The sequence below is a fragment of the Coregonus clupeaformis genome, chromosome 9 (genome assembly GCF_020615455.1).
Source record: "Coregonus clupeaformis isolate EN_2021a chromosome 9, ASM2061545v1, whole genome shotgun sequence".
Lineage (NCBI taxonomy): Eukaryota > Metazoa > Chordata > Actinopteri > Salmoniformes > Salmonidae > Coregonus > Coregonus clupeaformis.
Window position 1 is genome coordinate 2,120,453 of NC_059200.1, and position 18,135 is coordinate 2,138,587.

The 18,135-nt window shown below is 48.3% G+C and overlaps 1 protein-coding gene across 1 annotated transcript in view; it reads left to right on the forward strand.

The window, feature by feature from the left end:
• Window positions 1–18,135, forward strand: part of LOC121573563 (mediator of RNA polymerase II transcription subunit 13-like) — a 109,905-nt gene that overhangs the window by 74,950 nt on the left and 16,820 nt on the right. Inside the window, exons 7-17 of the mRNA XM_045222449.1 lie at window positions 228–390; window positions 1,074–1,184; window positions 3,612–4,364; window positions 5,672–5,891; window positions 11,688–11,718; window positions 12,198–12,319; window positions 13,148–13,238; window positions 14,011–14,222; window positions 14,484–14,692; window positions 16,781–17,715; window positions 17,931–18,098. Coding sequence (XP_045078384.1) covers window positions 228–390; window positions 1,074–1,184; window positions 3,612–4,364; window positions 5,672–5,891; window positions 11,688–11,718; window positions 12,198–12,319; window positions 13,148–13,238; window positions 14,011–14,222; window positions 14,484–14,692; window positions 16,781–17,715; window positions 17,931–18,098 — 3,015 coding nt within the window. The remainder of the gene's footprint in view (window positions 1–227; window positions 391–1,073; window positions 1,185–3,611; window positions 4,365–5,671; window positions 5,892–11,687; window positions 11,719–12,197; window positions 12,320–13,147; window positions 13,239–14,010; window positions 14,223–14,483; window positions 14,693–16,780; window positions 17,716–17,930; window positions 18,099–18,135) is intronic.

The window sequence follows — 18,135 nt, forward strand, 5'->3', positions numbered from 1 at the left end:
ATATTATGTAAATAAGATATACCATATTCATTAGATAATAATAGATTAGATAATATAAAAATGTGTCTGGAGAGTTGATGTGACATACATGTATGTCCCACTTATATAGTGTGCAGTGGACAAGAGGTGTCTTGTCAAAGCTGGTTATTGTAGGACAATAAATATTGCCACTTGTGGTTCGGTGAGACGATTCATAACCTCTCCCTCCCACCTCCTACCTCCCCCAGTGGACTCCCAGTCGGCTCAGAAGTGGGTGAAGATGTCATTGGCTGTGGACGGCTTCAGTGTGGACAGCACCAGTCACCACGGGGGGAAGATCCCTCGCAGGCTTGCCAGCCAGGTGGTGGAGAGGGTCTGGCAGGAGTGCAATATCAACAGAGCTCAGAACAAGTACATCTGTCTCATATACACACTCTCAACAAAGTCCTAGAACAAGTACAATTGCTACTGTCTCAGGATGCACACAAACACATGCTCACACACACTGTCAACGAGCACAGGCTCACACACAGCTGACAGGAAAGCTATGTCTACACCTCACACACATGCATGGTTATCCTGTCATAGACACACTCAACAGAGCCTAGAGCAGGAATAATCAACTAGATTCAGCCACAGGCGGATGATCAGGGGGTATTGGTCGGTCATATGCATGATCCAAACGTTAATGATGAATTAATGATGAATAATGAATAAGCTAAATCATGCAAATATAACTTGTCTGTGTAAGCAGTATATAAGAGAACTAACGGGACTGCCCCGGCGGAGCTCCTGACCGACGTGTACTATGGTGCATTAAGTTTGTTGGAACCATTCCAGCTTGCTGATAATAAAGAACGATTCATTTAATATTGACTTCAGGTGTCCCTGGTGGTAATTTCCACGACATCTGGCCTAGAGAATATATACAGTATCTACATTTGCCAAATATGTCTGTCATATAACATAAACACACCACTGACATTAAATAGTTAATAAAGCCTTAATGTTGGTGCTTCTTTTACCAAATGTATATTTTACAGAAGTAGCCTGTAGTAACTAAGAAAAATAATGTGTTGTGTGTGTTTCTCCAGGCGTAAATTCTCAGCGACAGCCAACGGTACCTGTGAGGAGGAGCTGATGGAGAAAGTAGGAACCTGGGACTTTGTAGAGTCAGCACAGAGGTCACACTGCAACTGCTCCAGGTGAACAATGCAGTTTGTTTGTGTGTGTGTGTATCTCTGGTTAGGGACCTGCACCCTAAGCCTTCTGTAATGGGATATACTTGTAGTTTCTTGTGTTGACACAAGCTTGCCTTTTAAGGGAAGTTGACTCATTTTCATTGGAATCTTACTCAACAAAACAGCGTTCAACACATCAGTCTAAAATGTGAGAAGTATTTTAATGTCAATACGTATGACATTCATCTCTATTCCTCTGTTAAGTGACAACCCTGTCAGGATTGAAGTGGCTTGTTGTAGTGTATTCTCTTGGTGGGGCTAAAGCAGTTGTTCTTCACCAGAAACAGTGTGTGTCCCAAATGGCACCCTATTCCCTACATAGTGCACTACTTTGAACTGAGCCATGGTCCCTGGTCAAAAGTAGTGCACTATGTAGGGAATAGGGTGTCATTTGGGATGCCGTTGCAGAGACCCAGGGGCCAGTCTGACCTCTAGAAGGCCTGTTTAGGGAGATGTCTGCTCTAAAAATGGAGAGTGTGTCTGTAGAGCCTAATGTTGACAAATGATCTGCTGCATCTAGTTAATGTGTGGATGCGAGGTTGACTGTGGCCAGGCTGTTTCTGTTGGGGTTGGGACTCAGACAGTCAGACATTATCACAGCCCTGTGCGTGTGTGTGCGCGTGCATGTGTTCTCTCTGAAGGGAAAAGCTGCAGTCAGCATGTCCCACTGCTGTCTCCTGGCACAGACGTGCACACACACACAGCCGCAAAAACACACGTCACGCTGCAGCTCGCACAGAAATAGATGCTTGACACTCTGCACTTTTATGCTGTCTCTCTGAGCGTTTGCTTTGTGTGTTTCTGCTTTAGGAGCACTTTCACTATAGATCGGGGGAGCGCCTTGCTCCGCACTGGTGGTGTTAGGGCAGGCAGGCTGTGTACAGGAGGTGAGGACAGAGCTGGGGGAAGTCTCATTCTTCTGGCTAGAGCTGTTATTTGGTTGGAGGGAACCCAGCATATGGGAGGTAACATTGAAAAGGGAGACCCTGTGTGTGCGGCACAAATTCTAATGGCCATCGGCTTGGTGTGTGTCTGTGAGAGTGTGTGTTTACCATAGATAGTCAACTCTAGTGCCCAAAAGCCTGTTTTAGCATGGGAAGCACCATTGAGGACTTCACCATTTTGAAGTAGTCAACTGGGTGGGACTTCATATGGGTTAAAGAAGGATCACAAAATCCAGGTCATCAGGAGGGATCAGCCAATGAATTATACCCATGAGCAAACATTCCATAACTGCAGGTGGCAGGAAATCGGCAACCTTGGCTTCATACCTGTTCAAATAATACACTCCAGGTGACAGTATGCACACTTTCAGTTTGTTTACCAACTCATAGAAGTAGTAGAAGAAGAAAATGTACTACTTCAAAATGGAGATAGCCTCAATGGCGGTGCCCGTGCTCGCACAGACGCCATAATGGGATAGATACAAAGATGAGTCGTCTATCTAAGTCTATGGTGTTTACCCACTCTGCATGTTGTTTTCGCTGCGACTTGCCCATTCTCTGCCTGCCGACAGTTAAGCAGTTCCATTCTTATCCTTCCAAGTAGTGGGAAGGACAATAGAACCCTCCCTCCCACCATAAAAGAGGGAGAGCTTAGCTTAGCCGTCAACATGCTGGCTGCTCCACGAGAACGAGCTGCCTGCAGTTACCATGCTGACACACCAATGGCCAAATAACAACACCCATCCCCAGCTGACCTGACCCTGAGTAGACCCCCAGCACCCCTCCCCCAACTCCCCCACATCCACTTGTCAGTATCAGAGTCTGTCTTTGGACTTGTTGCTCCTTGGTTCCCTTACAGTAAAATGAGAGGTGAACAACACTGGTTCTTACTTAGTGGCTGGCTCTCCCCTGGCCTAGACTGGGGAAAGTGTGTGTGTGTGTTTGTCATAGGGGGCCTGAGGGGGCGTGAGGGCCGGGGACCAACACAACACGTTCCAGGCCATTTAAACCCAACAAGAAACAGGCCTCCCTCCCACCTGGGTCATGTTCAGAAGGGTTTCACTTAGTTTTCTCCCCAATGAACTCAGCGCTGGGGGAATGCTCTATTCTAGATGAAATGCATGGTTTTGGTTAGGGAATAATAGAGTGCAGAATAATAACATCAGTTTAAGATGTTTGTTAGAGTAACATCAACATGACATGAGGAGTTTATTAGATTTGAGAGGAACTCATTTGTTCACTTAATTGATTCCGTGCTTTTCAATTGCTACTCGGCTCCCACAGATTCAGCTTCATTCAATTTCTTGTTGGTTATTGATTGAGCTAGATTAGTGTTGCTGCTCAACGCTAGTTATTGAGCTAATGAATGTTCACGAATGCTAACAAATGGCATTATTGTTAGTTTATTAATGTCTTGCATGCTTCCTCTTCCTCTGTGTCCTCCCAGGCATAAGTCCTTGAAGCAGCGAGGTGGCAGCACCCCGGGCCAGCCCCAGTCAGCAGGCCAGCCCACCCACAACCAACCACCCACCAAGCACAAGGCTGGGGGCGACAAGCCCGAGAAGGGCGACAAGCAGACCAAGAGGCCGCAGACGCCCTTCCACCACCGCAGTGCTGCCTGCGATGACGTTACCATGGAGACAGAGGTGGCGGCGGGCCAGCGGCTAGCCATGAGGGCCCAGCAAGCGGGGGATCGTTTCTCCGGCCTCCGCCCCTCTGACGGCATCACCAAGCCCCCCCAGCTGCATGGCGGAGGGGTGGGTAGCGGCGGCGGTTCCTCAGAGATGACTGGTTCCCCCCAGCCCCCTCCCCTCAGCCCCCACCCCTGTGACCGAGGAGAGGAGACGGGGAACGGCTCCATGAAGAACCCTTCAACCCCCCACAGTCAACACTTCTACCAGCCGCCCCCAGAGCCCTGCCTGGTGGGGCAGAAGGGTGGCGAGGGGGAACCCCGGAGGCTAGACGGCCTGGCCCAGCACTTCCACCACCCTCACGCGTCCTACCCCTCAGAGCCCCTGGAGCCCACCATGTATGTAGGCTCTGCAGTAAACCTGGAGGAGGACGGCTCCCCTGCGCCATGGAGGTTCTTCAACCTGCCCAGGAGGAAAGAGGCCGAGATGCCAACGCTGCCTGGGGACAAGCTGAGGGACAGGGAGAGAGACGAGGCCTCGGGAGGACAGGAGGTGGTGTCTGTCACTGAGTGAGTGTATCTCCCCATTAATTCATTCATTCATTAATTCACCATTCATCCTTATCTCCCCATTGAACACCCACTATTGCCCATAGAGGGTGCTAGATGCCCCCAGACATTTACATTTTCATCCCTTCTGGTACACAGACAGACAAGTCCCTTTTTAAGGACTTCCAACATTCTAGAAAAAAAGTGTTTTGAAAGAGCACAACCAGGCCTCTCCCCCCTCACCTCCCCCTTTCCCCTCCCCTCCCTTCCCCCTCGCCGCCCGTGCCTCAGAATGTTCAGAATGTTTGGTGGCGCATACGGCACGTTACTCTCTCGCTATGTGCCCTTTTGACATCATACATCACTAATGTGCATGGCCAGCACTGCAGCACAGACTGGAGAGAGCTTATTGATCTCCCCCAACACACACACACACGCCCCCTCTATTACAACTCCCCCCTTCTTCCTTCCTCTCCACCCTGAACACGTGAAGGAGAGTGGCATCCTCGAAGCCTTGATGTCAGAAAAGAGGTGTCGCTTCACACACACACACACAGAGAGAGAGAGAGAGAGAGAGAGAGAGAGAGAGAGAGAGAGAGAGAGAGAGAGAGAGAGAGAGAGAGAGAGAGAGAGAGAGAGAGAGAGAGAGAGAGAGAGAGAGGAGAGAGAGAGAGAGAGAGAGAGAGAGAGAGAGAGAGAGAGAGAGAGAGAGAGAGAGAGAGAGAGAGAGAGAGAGAGAGAGACTAAGGGATAGAGGGAGGATGGGCCGGAGAGCAGGCAGGTAGGGCCGAGCGGTGTTGGGAAGTATCTGAGGGGTAATGCATTTCAGGGATGGCTGCTGGACAGTGCTGTGGGCAGGGCTATGGACAAAAGGACTATTCTGGTGCGGAGAAAGGGAGGGAAGGGATGGCGGGACAGAGGTAGGGAGGGAGTAATCCTGGCGGCAGGGACATTGCTCTGAATGGATGCTAATCTCTGGCTTGGGCCACTGCGCACTGTCACCTCACATCGCAGCCTGGCCGGAGAGAGGGAGGAGGGAGAGAGAGAGGACCTACATGAGCTGGCTCACTCCCCTTTGGTCACTCCCCCTCCCTTCCCCCTTAGAGAGGCCCGGCAGGGCTCACTGTCTGGTAACATCTAAACAACCACAACATCAACAACTAGAACACAGACACATGAAACACAATGATTCACAGATTACATTGAAAAAGAGACATGCATTGCTTTACCTCCCCACATGAATGTTGATGGATTACTATTGTTGATAGACTGCACTCTGTGGCCCTGTCTGTCCTAATGAATCGCCCCCTGTCCCCGTCCACACCCAGGCTGATGGCCACTTCCAATCGGCCTCTGAAGGTGTCCGAGGAGCGCGTGCAGATGTACCTCCAGCAGAGGAACCAGTACCTGGCCGCCGCCATCACCGACGATGACGACCACGAGCCCGAGGTGGATCCCTACGCCTTCGAGGACGGGGACGTCAAGTTCTCCTTCTCCGACAAGAAGGACAAGACGGGCGGCGAGCGCCAGCCTGGGAAGAAACACAAGGTAGGGCTAAAGTTACAACTTCATCAACTGGGGCGGCTGAGGCAAATCATTTCCTCCCATCGCTGTTGCTGCTGCCGCCAACATGCCACTGTTTGTGACCGCCTTTATGGTCAGGCAGCAGGAAGGGTTCAGTTAAGGGTCACAAGATAAGCGATCCTGCACTGTAAATGTCTCGCTAGCTGGACTCTGCTTTTTCCCACCCAGATCTACTGCGCAGGAAGCCAGCTCCAACTCCCATTGTTATCCCAGCAGAGGGATGCCAAAATAGTTTTATGCCTCTAATTTCCTCCCTCTCATTTAGTTTAGTTTGTGTCTTTTCTATCTGCCCCCTCTCCCCTGCCATGTGGGCTCAGGCTGTTGTCTTAATATTGTCTCTCTCTGTTTCCAAATCTGGACCACCTGTTAGCTGTGGAAACGGCCCCAGCACTAGGGGGAGAGCAGGGGGGAGTGTGTGGGTGTGGGGATAGGAGAGAGCTGCCTGGCAGTGGCAGCCTCCCTGTCTGCCTGTCTCCCTGTCTGCCTGTCTCCCTGTCTGCTTGTCTGTGAGGCATGGAGGAGGGGGAGGGAGGCGCTGTGTTGGCTGGGGCTTAAACAGGCCAAATAAACCTGACTTACTGAACCGTGCACGTTTAAAATAGCCTTTTTGTATTTTGTTTTATTTCACGAGGGCTGCTGAGCTTTTTTCTTCTCCCTCAAGTTTGTGTGTGCGTGCGTGCGTATGTGTGGTACTGTACTGTTACTGCTGCACTGCTTCTGATACAGGAGGTCCCCCAGTGGCCACTATGTGCAGTGGAGCCCTTCCACAATCTGCTGAGCACATGGGGTGTGTGTGTTACCTCAGCTAACTCTTGCCCCCTTGGTCATGCTTCACTCTGCATTGATGACGCTGCAAAGCGACGGCCTATGTTTTGTGCACTTTTATGTGTGTGTTCATGACTGGGTGTGTGTCATAGACTCTCTTGCCATTGCCAAATTGGCCAATGTCCCCATCCCGCTGAGTTGTCTGTGTGTGTGCAGGAGGTTGGCATGCTGTCAAAGCTCAAACGTGCTCTAGTTGAACCACTAGAAACAATGTTCCCTCTAAGTTTTTTAGGCACTGAGCAAATTTCAGGTCTGCTGAACACAAACTTGAACGTTGTGAACACTGAGGCTGTACCTGCTTTAAGTTACAGTTTTAACAGTGGCCAAGTAGGCTACTGTGGCTATTTCATCATAATGTAGGCCTATCAGAGTGGCCTACCATTAAAAACAATGGAGAAAATGCATCACATAACATTTTAAAATGAAAATAGTGGTTATTTCATTCAGTCTACAGTAGCAGCCAATTCCATGAGACTTTTGAAAAAAACCTGCAGGGCTTGACATTAACCTGTTTATCTACTTGTCCTTCAGACAAGGAGATGACTGAAAATGTTGTTGTTGTTTGATTCAAGAAACCACTTTACAAAATAAAATGTATTATTAATCAGACAAATTATTCTACCATCTGCCTATTGGCTACTTAGCTCATTCAAGCCTGTCTCAAAATACAACACTGCCCCTTTAAGACATAAAGAAATGCTATTTACCTGACTCGCTTTTCAAAGATTGCTAGAAATGTAACGTTTTGTGCTCTTGTAGGAAGCAATCACTCCCACATTGCTGACTACAAATTAGCTATAACTGGACTAACAACTCACTAACTAGCAAAGAATATGAACAAATGTGCACACGTGGCTACGTGCAGCTCTCGCTTTGATCTCAAAACAATGGTCTATTTGCATATAGGGTTACTGCAGCTCTGATTGGTTATGGCGCACCGATCTGTGTAGAGTACGTGCCTGAGTCGTGCCTATTCCGATGCGCTCTGCCTACAACAAAATCTCTTGCGTACAGTGGGGAGAATAAGTATTTGATACACTGCCGATTTTGCAGGTTTTCCTACTTACAAAGCATGTAGAGGTCTGTAATTTGTATCATAGGTACACTTCAACTGTGAGAGACGGAATCTAAAACAAAAATCCAGAAAATCACATTGTATGATTTTTAAGTAATTCATTTGCATTTTATTGCATGACATAAGTATTTGATACATCAGAAAAGCAGAACTTAATATTTGGTACAGCAACCTTTGTTTGCAATTACAGAGATCATACGTTTCCTGTAGGTCTTGACCAGGTTTGCACACACTGCAGCAGGGATTTTGGCCCACTCCTCCATACAGACCTTCTCCAGATCCTTCAGGTTTCGGGGCTGTCGCTGGGCAATACGGACTTTCAGCTCCCTCCAAAGATTTTCTATTGGGTTCAGGTCTGGAGATTGGCTAGGCCACTCCAGGACCTTGAGATGCTTCTTACGGAGCCACTCCTTAGTTGCCCTGGCTGTGTGTTTCGGGTCGTTGTCATGCTGGAAGACTCAGCCACGACCCATCTTCAATGCTCTTACTGAGGGAAGGAGGTTGTTGGCCAAGATCTCGCGATATATGGCCCTATCTATCCTCCCCTCAATACGGTGCAGTCGTCCTGTCCCCTTTGCAGAAAAGCATCCCCAATTATGTTTCCACCTCCATGCTTCACGGTTGGGATGGTGTTCTTGGGGTTGTACTCATCCTTCTTCTTCCTCCAAACACGGCGAGTGGAGTTTAGACCAAAAAGCTATATTTTTGTCTCATCAGACCACATGACCTTCTCCCATTCCTCCTCTGGATCATCCAGCTGGTCATTGGCAAACTTCAGACGGGCCTGGACATGCGCTGGCTTGAGCAGGGGGACCTTGCGTGCGCTGCAGGATTTTTATCCATGACGGCGTAGTGTGTTACTAATGGTTTTCTTTGAGACTGTGGTCCCAGCTCTCTTCAGGTCATTGACCAGGTCCTGCCGTGTAGTTCTGGGCTGATCCCTCACCTTCCTCATGATCATTGATGCCCCACGAGGTGAGATCTTGCATGGAGCCCCAGACCGAGGTTGATTGACCGTCATCTTGAACTTCTTCCATTTTCTAATAATTGCGCCAACAGTTGTTGCCTTCTCACCAAGCTGCTTGCCTATTGTCCTGTAGCCCATCCCAGCCTTGTGCAGGTCTACAATTTTATCCCTGATGTCCTTACACAGCTCTCTGGTCTTGGCCATTGTGGAGAGGTTGGAGTCTGTTTGATTGAGTGTGTGGACAGGTGTCTTTTATACAGGTAACGAGTTCAAACAGGTGCAGTTAATACAGGTAATGAGTGGAGAACAGGAGGGCTTCTTAAAGAAAAACTAACAGGTCTGTGAGAGCCGGAATTCTTACTGGTTGGTAGGTGATCAAATACTTATGTCATGCAATAAAATGCTAATTAATTACTTAAAAATCATATAATGTGATTTTCTGGATTTTTGTTTTAGATTCCGTCTCTCACAGTTGAAGTGTACCTATGATCAAAATTACAGACCTCTACATGCTTTGTAAGTAGGAAAACCTGCAAAATCGGCAGTGTATCAAATACTTGTTCTCCCCACTGTAGTTAGTTTACATACTAAGTCTTGCATAGTTCTCTTTGTTTCGCTATGTTACATTGAAAGTGGCTAATATTGTGTTGATTCGATCACAATTCCCACAGTAAAGGGAAACGTTGATAGGGTTAACTCTAGAACTCTAGAAAGTTGAGTGAAATTCAATCTCGTGCTTCTCTGCGGTAATATTTATTCTCTTCTGGGTGGCAGTCCCGGGGGAGCTGCGCGCCCATGCACGCGTGCAGCTTAGAGTGAACATTGACTAGAAACCCCTGCCTATGAAACAAAACAGTACACTCACTTACTAGTGGAGCCGGGCGTACAGTAGCAGCAGAGAAAACAGGAAAGGGTAGTCTCTACTAGTGCTGTACTGTGGGGCACAATATGAACATCACACTGACTGACTGGTCTCTACTAAAGTCTAAACCAGTGGTTCTCAACTGGTTTTGCCTTGGAACCCAAATTCAAGCAGGTTTTCTCAGGGCGACCTAATATTCACATTGCGAAAAAAAGAATCACCAAAATACAATCTGGAAAACTATTTTTAATGCTATACTGATTGTAAATGTAGCAATTATATGACAAGGGAACAACATTCCCACCTTTCATTGTCACTACTTACATTTTGCCCATATTATTAATGAAGAATGTTAATAAACTCTGGTTTGAGACCACAAAATCAACGCCGCTAATATCTCTATATTGAAAATACTGCGATTGAAAACAATTATTTAAAAATGTAAGTTCATTATAATTTCTACACACTTTTTACCTGGTTTAAGTCGTTTAAGTTCAGACTGGAGTATTTATTCATAAAAGTATATATATATAAAATGTTTTACTTGGACACCCGAGTAAAAAATAATCGCTGTTCTAAACTGTGTTGTTCAGCGGCTGCAGGCTCCTCTCCTCTGCTTTACAATGAGGTCGCCATGTCACTAGAGCATCCACATTCTTTGGATTTACAGACTGAAATGGCTGCGTTTGAGAGGCAGGATCTTTTGAATAAGTGCCTGACCCCTCAGATAAAATGGCCGGAGATGGCGAGCGAGAGGGGGAGAGAGAGTGGACTCTTTCATGCAGACAGCTTTGGAATAATAAGGGCAGTGTGACGCAAGGCTGGAACGCATCCATACAAACACAGGCACTCACGCACGCACACACGGAAGGCTCCAGCGTTCCAGCCAAGGGTCAGTTATTGATAAGGGGCCAGTTGGCGTCATTAGTGCGTTTTTATAGGTTTTCGTCTTCTGCAGTTTTTTTTTTTTGCTGTCGTGCAGCAGGCCTTCAAAGGAAACAGATTAAAGGCCCTTTACACAGAGAGAGAGAGCCCCTGGAGCGTAATGAAATCAATGGCCACTGGAACATGCCATTCCCATTCCTTCAGCCCCAACCCCTTGTGTGTGTGTGTGACTGTGTATGCGTGTCCTGGCTGCCATGTACACGGAGGCCCCATCATAATATATAATATATGCCATTTAGCTGATGCTTTTATCCAAAGTGACTTACAGTCAAGCATGCATACATTTTCTGTATTGGTGGCCCCAATGGGAATCAAACCTACGATCCTGGCGTTGCACGTGCCATGCTCTACCAACTGAGCCACAGAGAACCACAAGAGCACACAGCCCTATCCCTGAGAGATATTGACGTAGTGTCGTGGCATTAGGGCTCCCTCCCTCCCTGGGCCAGGAGGCCATGGCATTTCTCACATACACTGGTAGTCTGGAAATCTCATTAGTATAGTCAGTACAGAGACGTTTGTTCGTTCCCTTCTTTTCTCTCTTCTCTCTATTTTTTTTAAGTCTGCCAAAAATAAACCTATTCTCCACTGAGACTGAGAGAGCAGCCCAGCTCTTATGGGCTGGAGGCACCTGTGTACTTTCTACAGTTAGGCAGGAGATTTCCCTCTTGTTATGTGGTTTAGACTGTGTTTATTGTAAATAAAACAACAACAGTTTCATATTGACTGTATCTGCTATTGCCTTTTATCCATTATCAATATATTTTGATTGTTTCTGATCAGCTATATCCTATCGGTTCTGTTTCTTTGCATTGTTTTGTGCACAATATTGATCTCTCTCTTGGTCTCTCTCTCGCTCTTTCTATCTCTCTCTCGCGCTCTCGCTCACTCTCCGTCTCTCTCTCTCTTTGTGCCTCTCTCTTTCTATGTCTCTTTCTATGTCTCTCTCTCTGTCTATGTCTCTTTCTCTGTCTGTCTCTCTGTCTGTCTCTCTCTCTCGCTCTCTTGTCTCTTTCACTCTCTCTGTCTCTCTCTCTCTTGGTCTCGCTCTCTCTTTCTATGTCTCTCTCTCTCCCTGTCTCTCAGGGGGAGGATGGAGCAGCAGGTCCGTCAGATGGTAAGGATCCTCTGTCTGTCTCTGCTGTACTGTGCAACTTTATGCTGTTAGATGACAGGGACATTACCTGGGTCCACAGCCTACCTGAGTGACAGCAGTAGCAGTCGAAGCCAGCCTTTGATGATGGGGTGGAACCATAATGTAGCTTACCACCTGTCTGTCATGGGCTTCTCTCAGCAACAGTAAATGCAGTCAGTCAGTCTCAGCCATCCTGCTGTGGCGTATGCATAGCTTATACCGCATATGAATTGTAATGGTAAAGTCTTATCTAGATTCCTCAGGCATGTAGACGCATTAGTAGGTTTTGTTTTATTAGGGTGTTATAGCACATATATATGTGTACTAGCTATTGAATGCAGCCTCAGGAATAGGCCCACATGTAACACTGACAGCCTCTGATGTTGTGGTATATTTGGGAGCGTGAGCTACAGATGGGTTACCAACCTAATCCCTGTGTGTTCCTTCTCTCCCCCCTCCAGACGCAGCGCGGGCAGCAGCACACGCCCGCACTGCCTCCACCAGTCTGATCCATGAGACAGATCTGGCCGTGTCCATCAACGACCTGGACAACCTCTTCAACTCAGACGAGGACGAACTCACGGTCAGTACGGGGTGTGTGTGTGAAGAGGATGAACTTGCGGTCATTAGGGCCTGCCAGCACTACAGCCTGCCCGCTGCACTAAACCACAATAAATATCCCATTAGCTAGAGTACCGCCTGGCAAGTATGTGTGTGTGTGCGCATCTGAGTGTGTGTGTGTTGGTGAGCCAGAATGTTGCGTGCATGCAGTACATCAGCGGCTGTGGCTGACACGTCATCTTACAACACATTACAGTGTACTAGGCTGCGTTTACACAGGCATCCTGATTCTGATATTTTGCCCAATTATTGGCCAAATATCTGCTCTGATTTGTGAAAAGCTTGTGTAAACGCGGCTTAGATTCAAAAAGGCTTTCCCCAGCCCCTGACCCAAAGGTGGATATGGATGTCTTCCAAAGGGCTCTGTTCTGACTTTGGCCCCCACAGAACAGAACAGTCACAGCCCGACCCCCTCTGTGGTCTCTCTGGTGACTGGGTAGCTGGGTAGAGACTGTCTGGCACCAACAACACTGCAACAATACACTGAGGGCTGCAATGCCACCGCTGGGTTACGGCCTGCCAACAGGGTTCCCCAACCCCTCACTGCAGGGGCTTTGTTGTTGTGGAACTAACTTCACATCGATTTGTTGACTGTCAATGGTCTCGGGTTTCAGAAAATTTGTAATATTGATTTATGTTGTGTTCATTAAATTAAACGTTATACAGTTTAGTCTCATTGAGATAAAATATATATAGAGACATGTCATTTCATTTCATGTGTTGTTTGTGTAAATACACTTTTGAATGTTTTGCATCTTATTTTTGCCACATCTTTGTTTATATTCAACAGCCTGGTTCCAGACGAGCGGGGAATGGAACAGGTGATAAATTTGGCAACAAGGAACCAAAGCCAGCCACTCTGGACCCAGTCTCTTGCATCAGTAAGTCTGCTTCTCCGTGCTCTCAGATCAGCTATGTCCTGTTCACCCAGCTCCTAGCTCAATGCTTATGGGATAGGATACCCCTAAGCACTGATCCAGGATCAGCTTTTCCCGCTCCTGAGCCTAAGGATGATGCATTGAAAATGTGCTCGAGGCAACTCAAACCCATGCAGAAACTCATAATATAACACTTGGAAAGCACAGGCTGTTCATGCTCATTAATTCACTAATGAAGCATGAAGCTTCTTCAGTCACTAGATTCAGCACGTTTGCATTCCAGGATCCTTATGTATCAGGCATCTCAGCAGGAGTGCCGAACAAATGTCAGGTCTCCATGTTCATAAGGCAAAAGGCAAAACTGATCCTAGATCAGCACTCCTACTCTGAGACGCTTGATTCATACAGGCTCAGAAAGATGTTGTTTACCTAAGTTGCGCCCCCTTGTGGCGATAAGAGTTAAACTGAAGTCACTGGCTGTCAGAGCGACCCTGCTCCACTCCAAACAGACAGCTCTGAGCCTTGGGGCAGGAACAAGTGTCTCATTATCTACCTCTCTATGTGACTAGTCTATAGCTGTGTGTGTGAAACAAGGTGCTTGTTGCCCCAGCAGTTAGACTGTCAAACTGTTGATCGTACCTGTTGAGCTTCAGATCTTCACTTGTTGTTGTCACTCTCTCTCTCTCTCTCTCTCTCTCTCTCTCTCTCTCTCTCTCTCTCTCGCTCTCTCTCTTCATTTATTCCTCTCTCTCACCTTTCCTCCCTCTTTCTCTAGGCTCGGCAGATTTGCACCAGATGTTCCCCACTCCTCCTAGCCTGGAACAGCACATCATGGGCTACTCTCCCATGAACATGGGCAGTAAGGAGTATGGCGGCCTGGAGGCCGGACAGGGCATGACCAACCTGGACGGTACCTCGTTCTTTGGGGGACACTTCAAGATCGAGGTGGAGGAGGGCTACTGCAGCCCCAAGCCGCAGGATATCAAGGTGTGTTTGGCCCCTAATTTTCAACTTGACCCCTTATCTGACCCTGCTTAGGAGTCATGGATAATTCCTCTGCATCACCTAACTGTTGCTGAACTTAGGACTGCTTGTGTGTTCTAGCCTAACCATGCCAAATGAGTTACAATAAGGATGAATGTGAAATGAAAAAGTAAATCGAAGTCATAGCACTGTAGCCTTTGGATTGCCATCAGTGTACATACAGCACATGGTCTAACCCCACCCTTCCCTGTCTCTCCCCCTCAGGACTTCTCATTTGTGTACAAGCCAGAGCTGTGCCAGGCGTTTGTGGGCTGCTCCATGTTTGCCCCCCTCAAGACCCTGCCCAGCCAGTGTCTGCCCCCCATCAAGCTGCCAGACGAGTGCATCTACAGGCCCAGCTGGACCACTGCGGGCAAACTGGAGATGCTCAACCACCCCCATGTGCCTGCCATGGCCTACCTCAACAAAGACAGGTAAACATATTTCCTTCAAGTACATAGTCCTGAAACCACCTATCTCCTCACCTGCCATTGCATTGGTGTGTGGTTGTGCATTTTAATGATCTGATATAGTAAATCAATCAATCTCTATATGAACCACTCATAACCAGGGAGCTTTTTCTGAATGCCTGACTGCTAGTGGCCCATCTGCTATGGGAGGGCTGTCTGTCTGCGTGGCTAGCTGATTGTCTCAAGACCCTCTCCTCTGCTCCTAAAGCCTGTGGAACCAATGGAGATTTTCCCAGCTGCTCCAAGGATTTTTTTTTTTACAATTTGTAATGCTCATCTGTGCTGAGGGATACTGAAGCTGCAGTGTAATTTAGACTTAAAGGATACAGACACACACACACACACACTTGGGTTTATCCCCCTATCCCCTGAGGAGCCTGTTCCATTCCTCATGCATGGCTGATTGAATCAGGAGAGAGAGGACGGGAGATGAGTGTAGAAAGCATGGTGGTGATTGAAGGTGAGGATTATTAACCCACAGTACTGAGCCTGGTATATTATCAACCATTTTACAGACCACAAAAACAAAACACCCAATGTGTAGTACTGTAGTTGCGGACCTTATTCGTAGTAGTGTAATTGCCATATGGTGGCTATTTAGGGATTTGAAGTTCTTTTTTTTATAAGTAATGTCAAAAATATATGTAAATGTTTCCAAAATATATGGCTGTATGATTATAGCTGTACCTCTCTGCATAGTTTGGGGCTGGAGATTGGGGCCCGCCTGATTAAGGGCTTAGAGGACGGCAGGTAACCTAGCGGTTAAGAGCGTTGGGCCAGTAACCGAAAGGTTGCTGGTTCGAATTCCCAAGCCGACTAGCTGGGGGGGAAATCTGCCGATGTGCCCTTGAGTAAGGCACTTAACCCTAATTGCTCCTGTAAGTCGCTCTGGATAAGAGCATCTGCTAAATGATGACAAAGTAAAAATTTAGGACCTTGCTGTTCCTCTCTGTCTGGGTAGAGGGGGTTATAGATGGGGCCTCTGTTCCCAGCAGGGCGCCTGCAGAGTGCTAAGACCGGCTGTAAAGTCCCAGGTTATAATGGAGTCATGGGAAAGCCCTATAAGCTGGTCATGCTGCTTTTACGACCCTCACTACTTAACCTGGCCTACTGCCTTATAAGGGCTGCATCCCAAATAGCACTCTATTTCCTTTATAGTGCATTATGGGCCCTGATTAAAGGTAGTTCACTGTATAGGGGTGGAGAGAGAGGGAGGAGGCAGGGGCCTACTGCTTTAGGTTCAGCCAGGATTTGTTTCTTTCCCACACATACGTAAGTAGCCTACGTATGGACAGGGACAGGCTGTGCTGTGCTGTGCTCGCCTCCCTCTTCAGCTCTCCTCACAGCTGCTCTCCTCCTCTCGCCAGGCCCAAAAATAGACTCTTCTCCCTCATTGAGGGGCTGCTTCAAATGGCAGCGCCTTCCGCAGTGGCAGTGGCATTGGCATACCCCGATAGACAGCCAGGCAGCCACTTTTCTCTGCTTTTTTGTTTACCATTCCCCCTCTTGATGGTTGTTGTGTTGTTTACCTCTGCCGTGTAATGGAGGTTCAGTTGATACTGAAATGAATTGTTGATTGTTGTGTTACTGTATCCCAAACTCTGGTTTGTTGTGTTGTTTTGAATCAAGCTCTAGCACAGGCGGCCCGTGGGCCAAATTTGGCCTGCGGGTGGTTTTATTTGGACCCCAAATCTTTGTTGTTGTTGAATTTTCATTGTTGGACATAAAAAACTGTAAAAACACCAGGAAATCAGCTCCAATTGATTTACATTTTGGAAATATGTTCCTATGTATTTCCACGCATAATAGAGAGACGTGATCATAATTATACAAATGTAAGCAAGGTTTGAAATTATGTTTTAGTCAAATATTGTATCTGTTTGGGCTTTTTGCAGTCTACAAATGATTTGTAATTATGTTCCATCCCCCGACCATCCGCTCAAGAAAACATTGTCCCGCGGCTGAATCTAGTTGATGATCCCTGCTCTAGCATATTGTCCCCACAGGCTGGGTTGTGTGACTGACTCCTCTCCTCGCTTCTCTCTGCCACAGTAACATCCCAAGTGTGGGCAGTGCCATGGACCAGGACTACAGCCAGAGCTACACACCCCAGACACATACGCCCTTCATGTCCAACAGTGCCCCCCCCAGCAACAGTGGTACGGGCATCCTGCCCTCCCCAGCCACCCCGCGCTTCTCCGCACCCACACCACGCACTCCCCGTACCCCACGCACCCCCAGAGGGCCCGCCAGTGTCCAGGGCTCGCTCAAGTACGAGAACCCGGACCTCTACTCGCCTGCCTCTACCCCTTCCACCTGTCGACCCCTCAACTCAGTGGAACCTGCCACCGTGCCCTCCATCCCCGAGGCCCACAGCCTGTACGTCACCCTCATCCTCTCTGAGTCCGTCATGAACCTCTTCAAGGACTGCAACTTCGACAGCTGCTGCATCTGCGTGTGCAACATGAACATCAAGGGGGCCGACGTTGGGGTGTACCTAAACGACCCCACAGGAGAGGCCCAGTACCCCTGCACCTGCGGCTTCAGCGCCGTCGTCAACCGCCGCTACGGTAACAGCTCGGGCCTATTCCTGGAGGACGAGCTGGACATCATCGGACGCGACTCGGATGTCAGCCGCGAGGCGGAGAAGCGCTTTGAGGCGCTGCGGCAACACTCGCTGGAGAGGACAGGGGGAGGAGCAGGAGGGAGGGGGGAGAGGGTACCAGACGAGCTGATCTTACTGCTACAGGACCAGTGCACCAACCCCTTCTCACCCATCGCTGGGATGGAGCCTGACAGCCTGGCAGCGCGGGGGGCAGGAGGATGTCCAATGCCCGCCTGTATGAGGGTGGAGGAGAGGGACTTCCACAGCGACTGCTACATGGCCCTGGAGCACGGCCGACAGTTCATGGACAACATGTCAGGAGGCAAGGTAGACGAGGCCCTGGTCAAGAGCACCTGTCTACACCACTGGTCCAAACAAAACGGTAAGAAAAGCACCTTTTTGTTGTTCTAACCATCTTTAAAATCCATGTCTGATAATATAAATTGTTCTTTGCATTTGGCCTTGTAGAGCATCAGTTGGCAAGCATTACTAACCAACAGAAACCAGTCTGTTCATTTTTCCTGCCAGTTAGCAGTATGTTGATTTCTAGTGCTATGTGTATTCTCTCTCTAACCCTCCTCCTCCTCCTCTCCCCAGCGGTGGACATCAGTGCTCTGTGCTCTCAGGACGTGTTGCGGGTGCTGCTCTCCCTCCAACCTGTACTCCAGGATGCCATCCAGAAGAAGAGGACGGTGCGCTCCTGGGGCGTTCAGGGACCCCTCACCTGGCAGCAGTTCCACAAGATGGCTGGACGGGGCTCCTACGGTAATCCACCAGGGACTAAATGCTCCAAGAGCTAGAG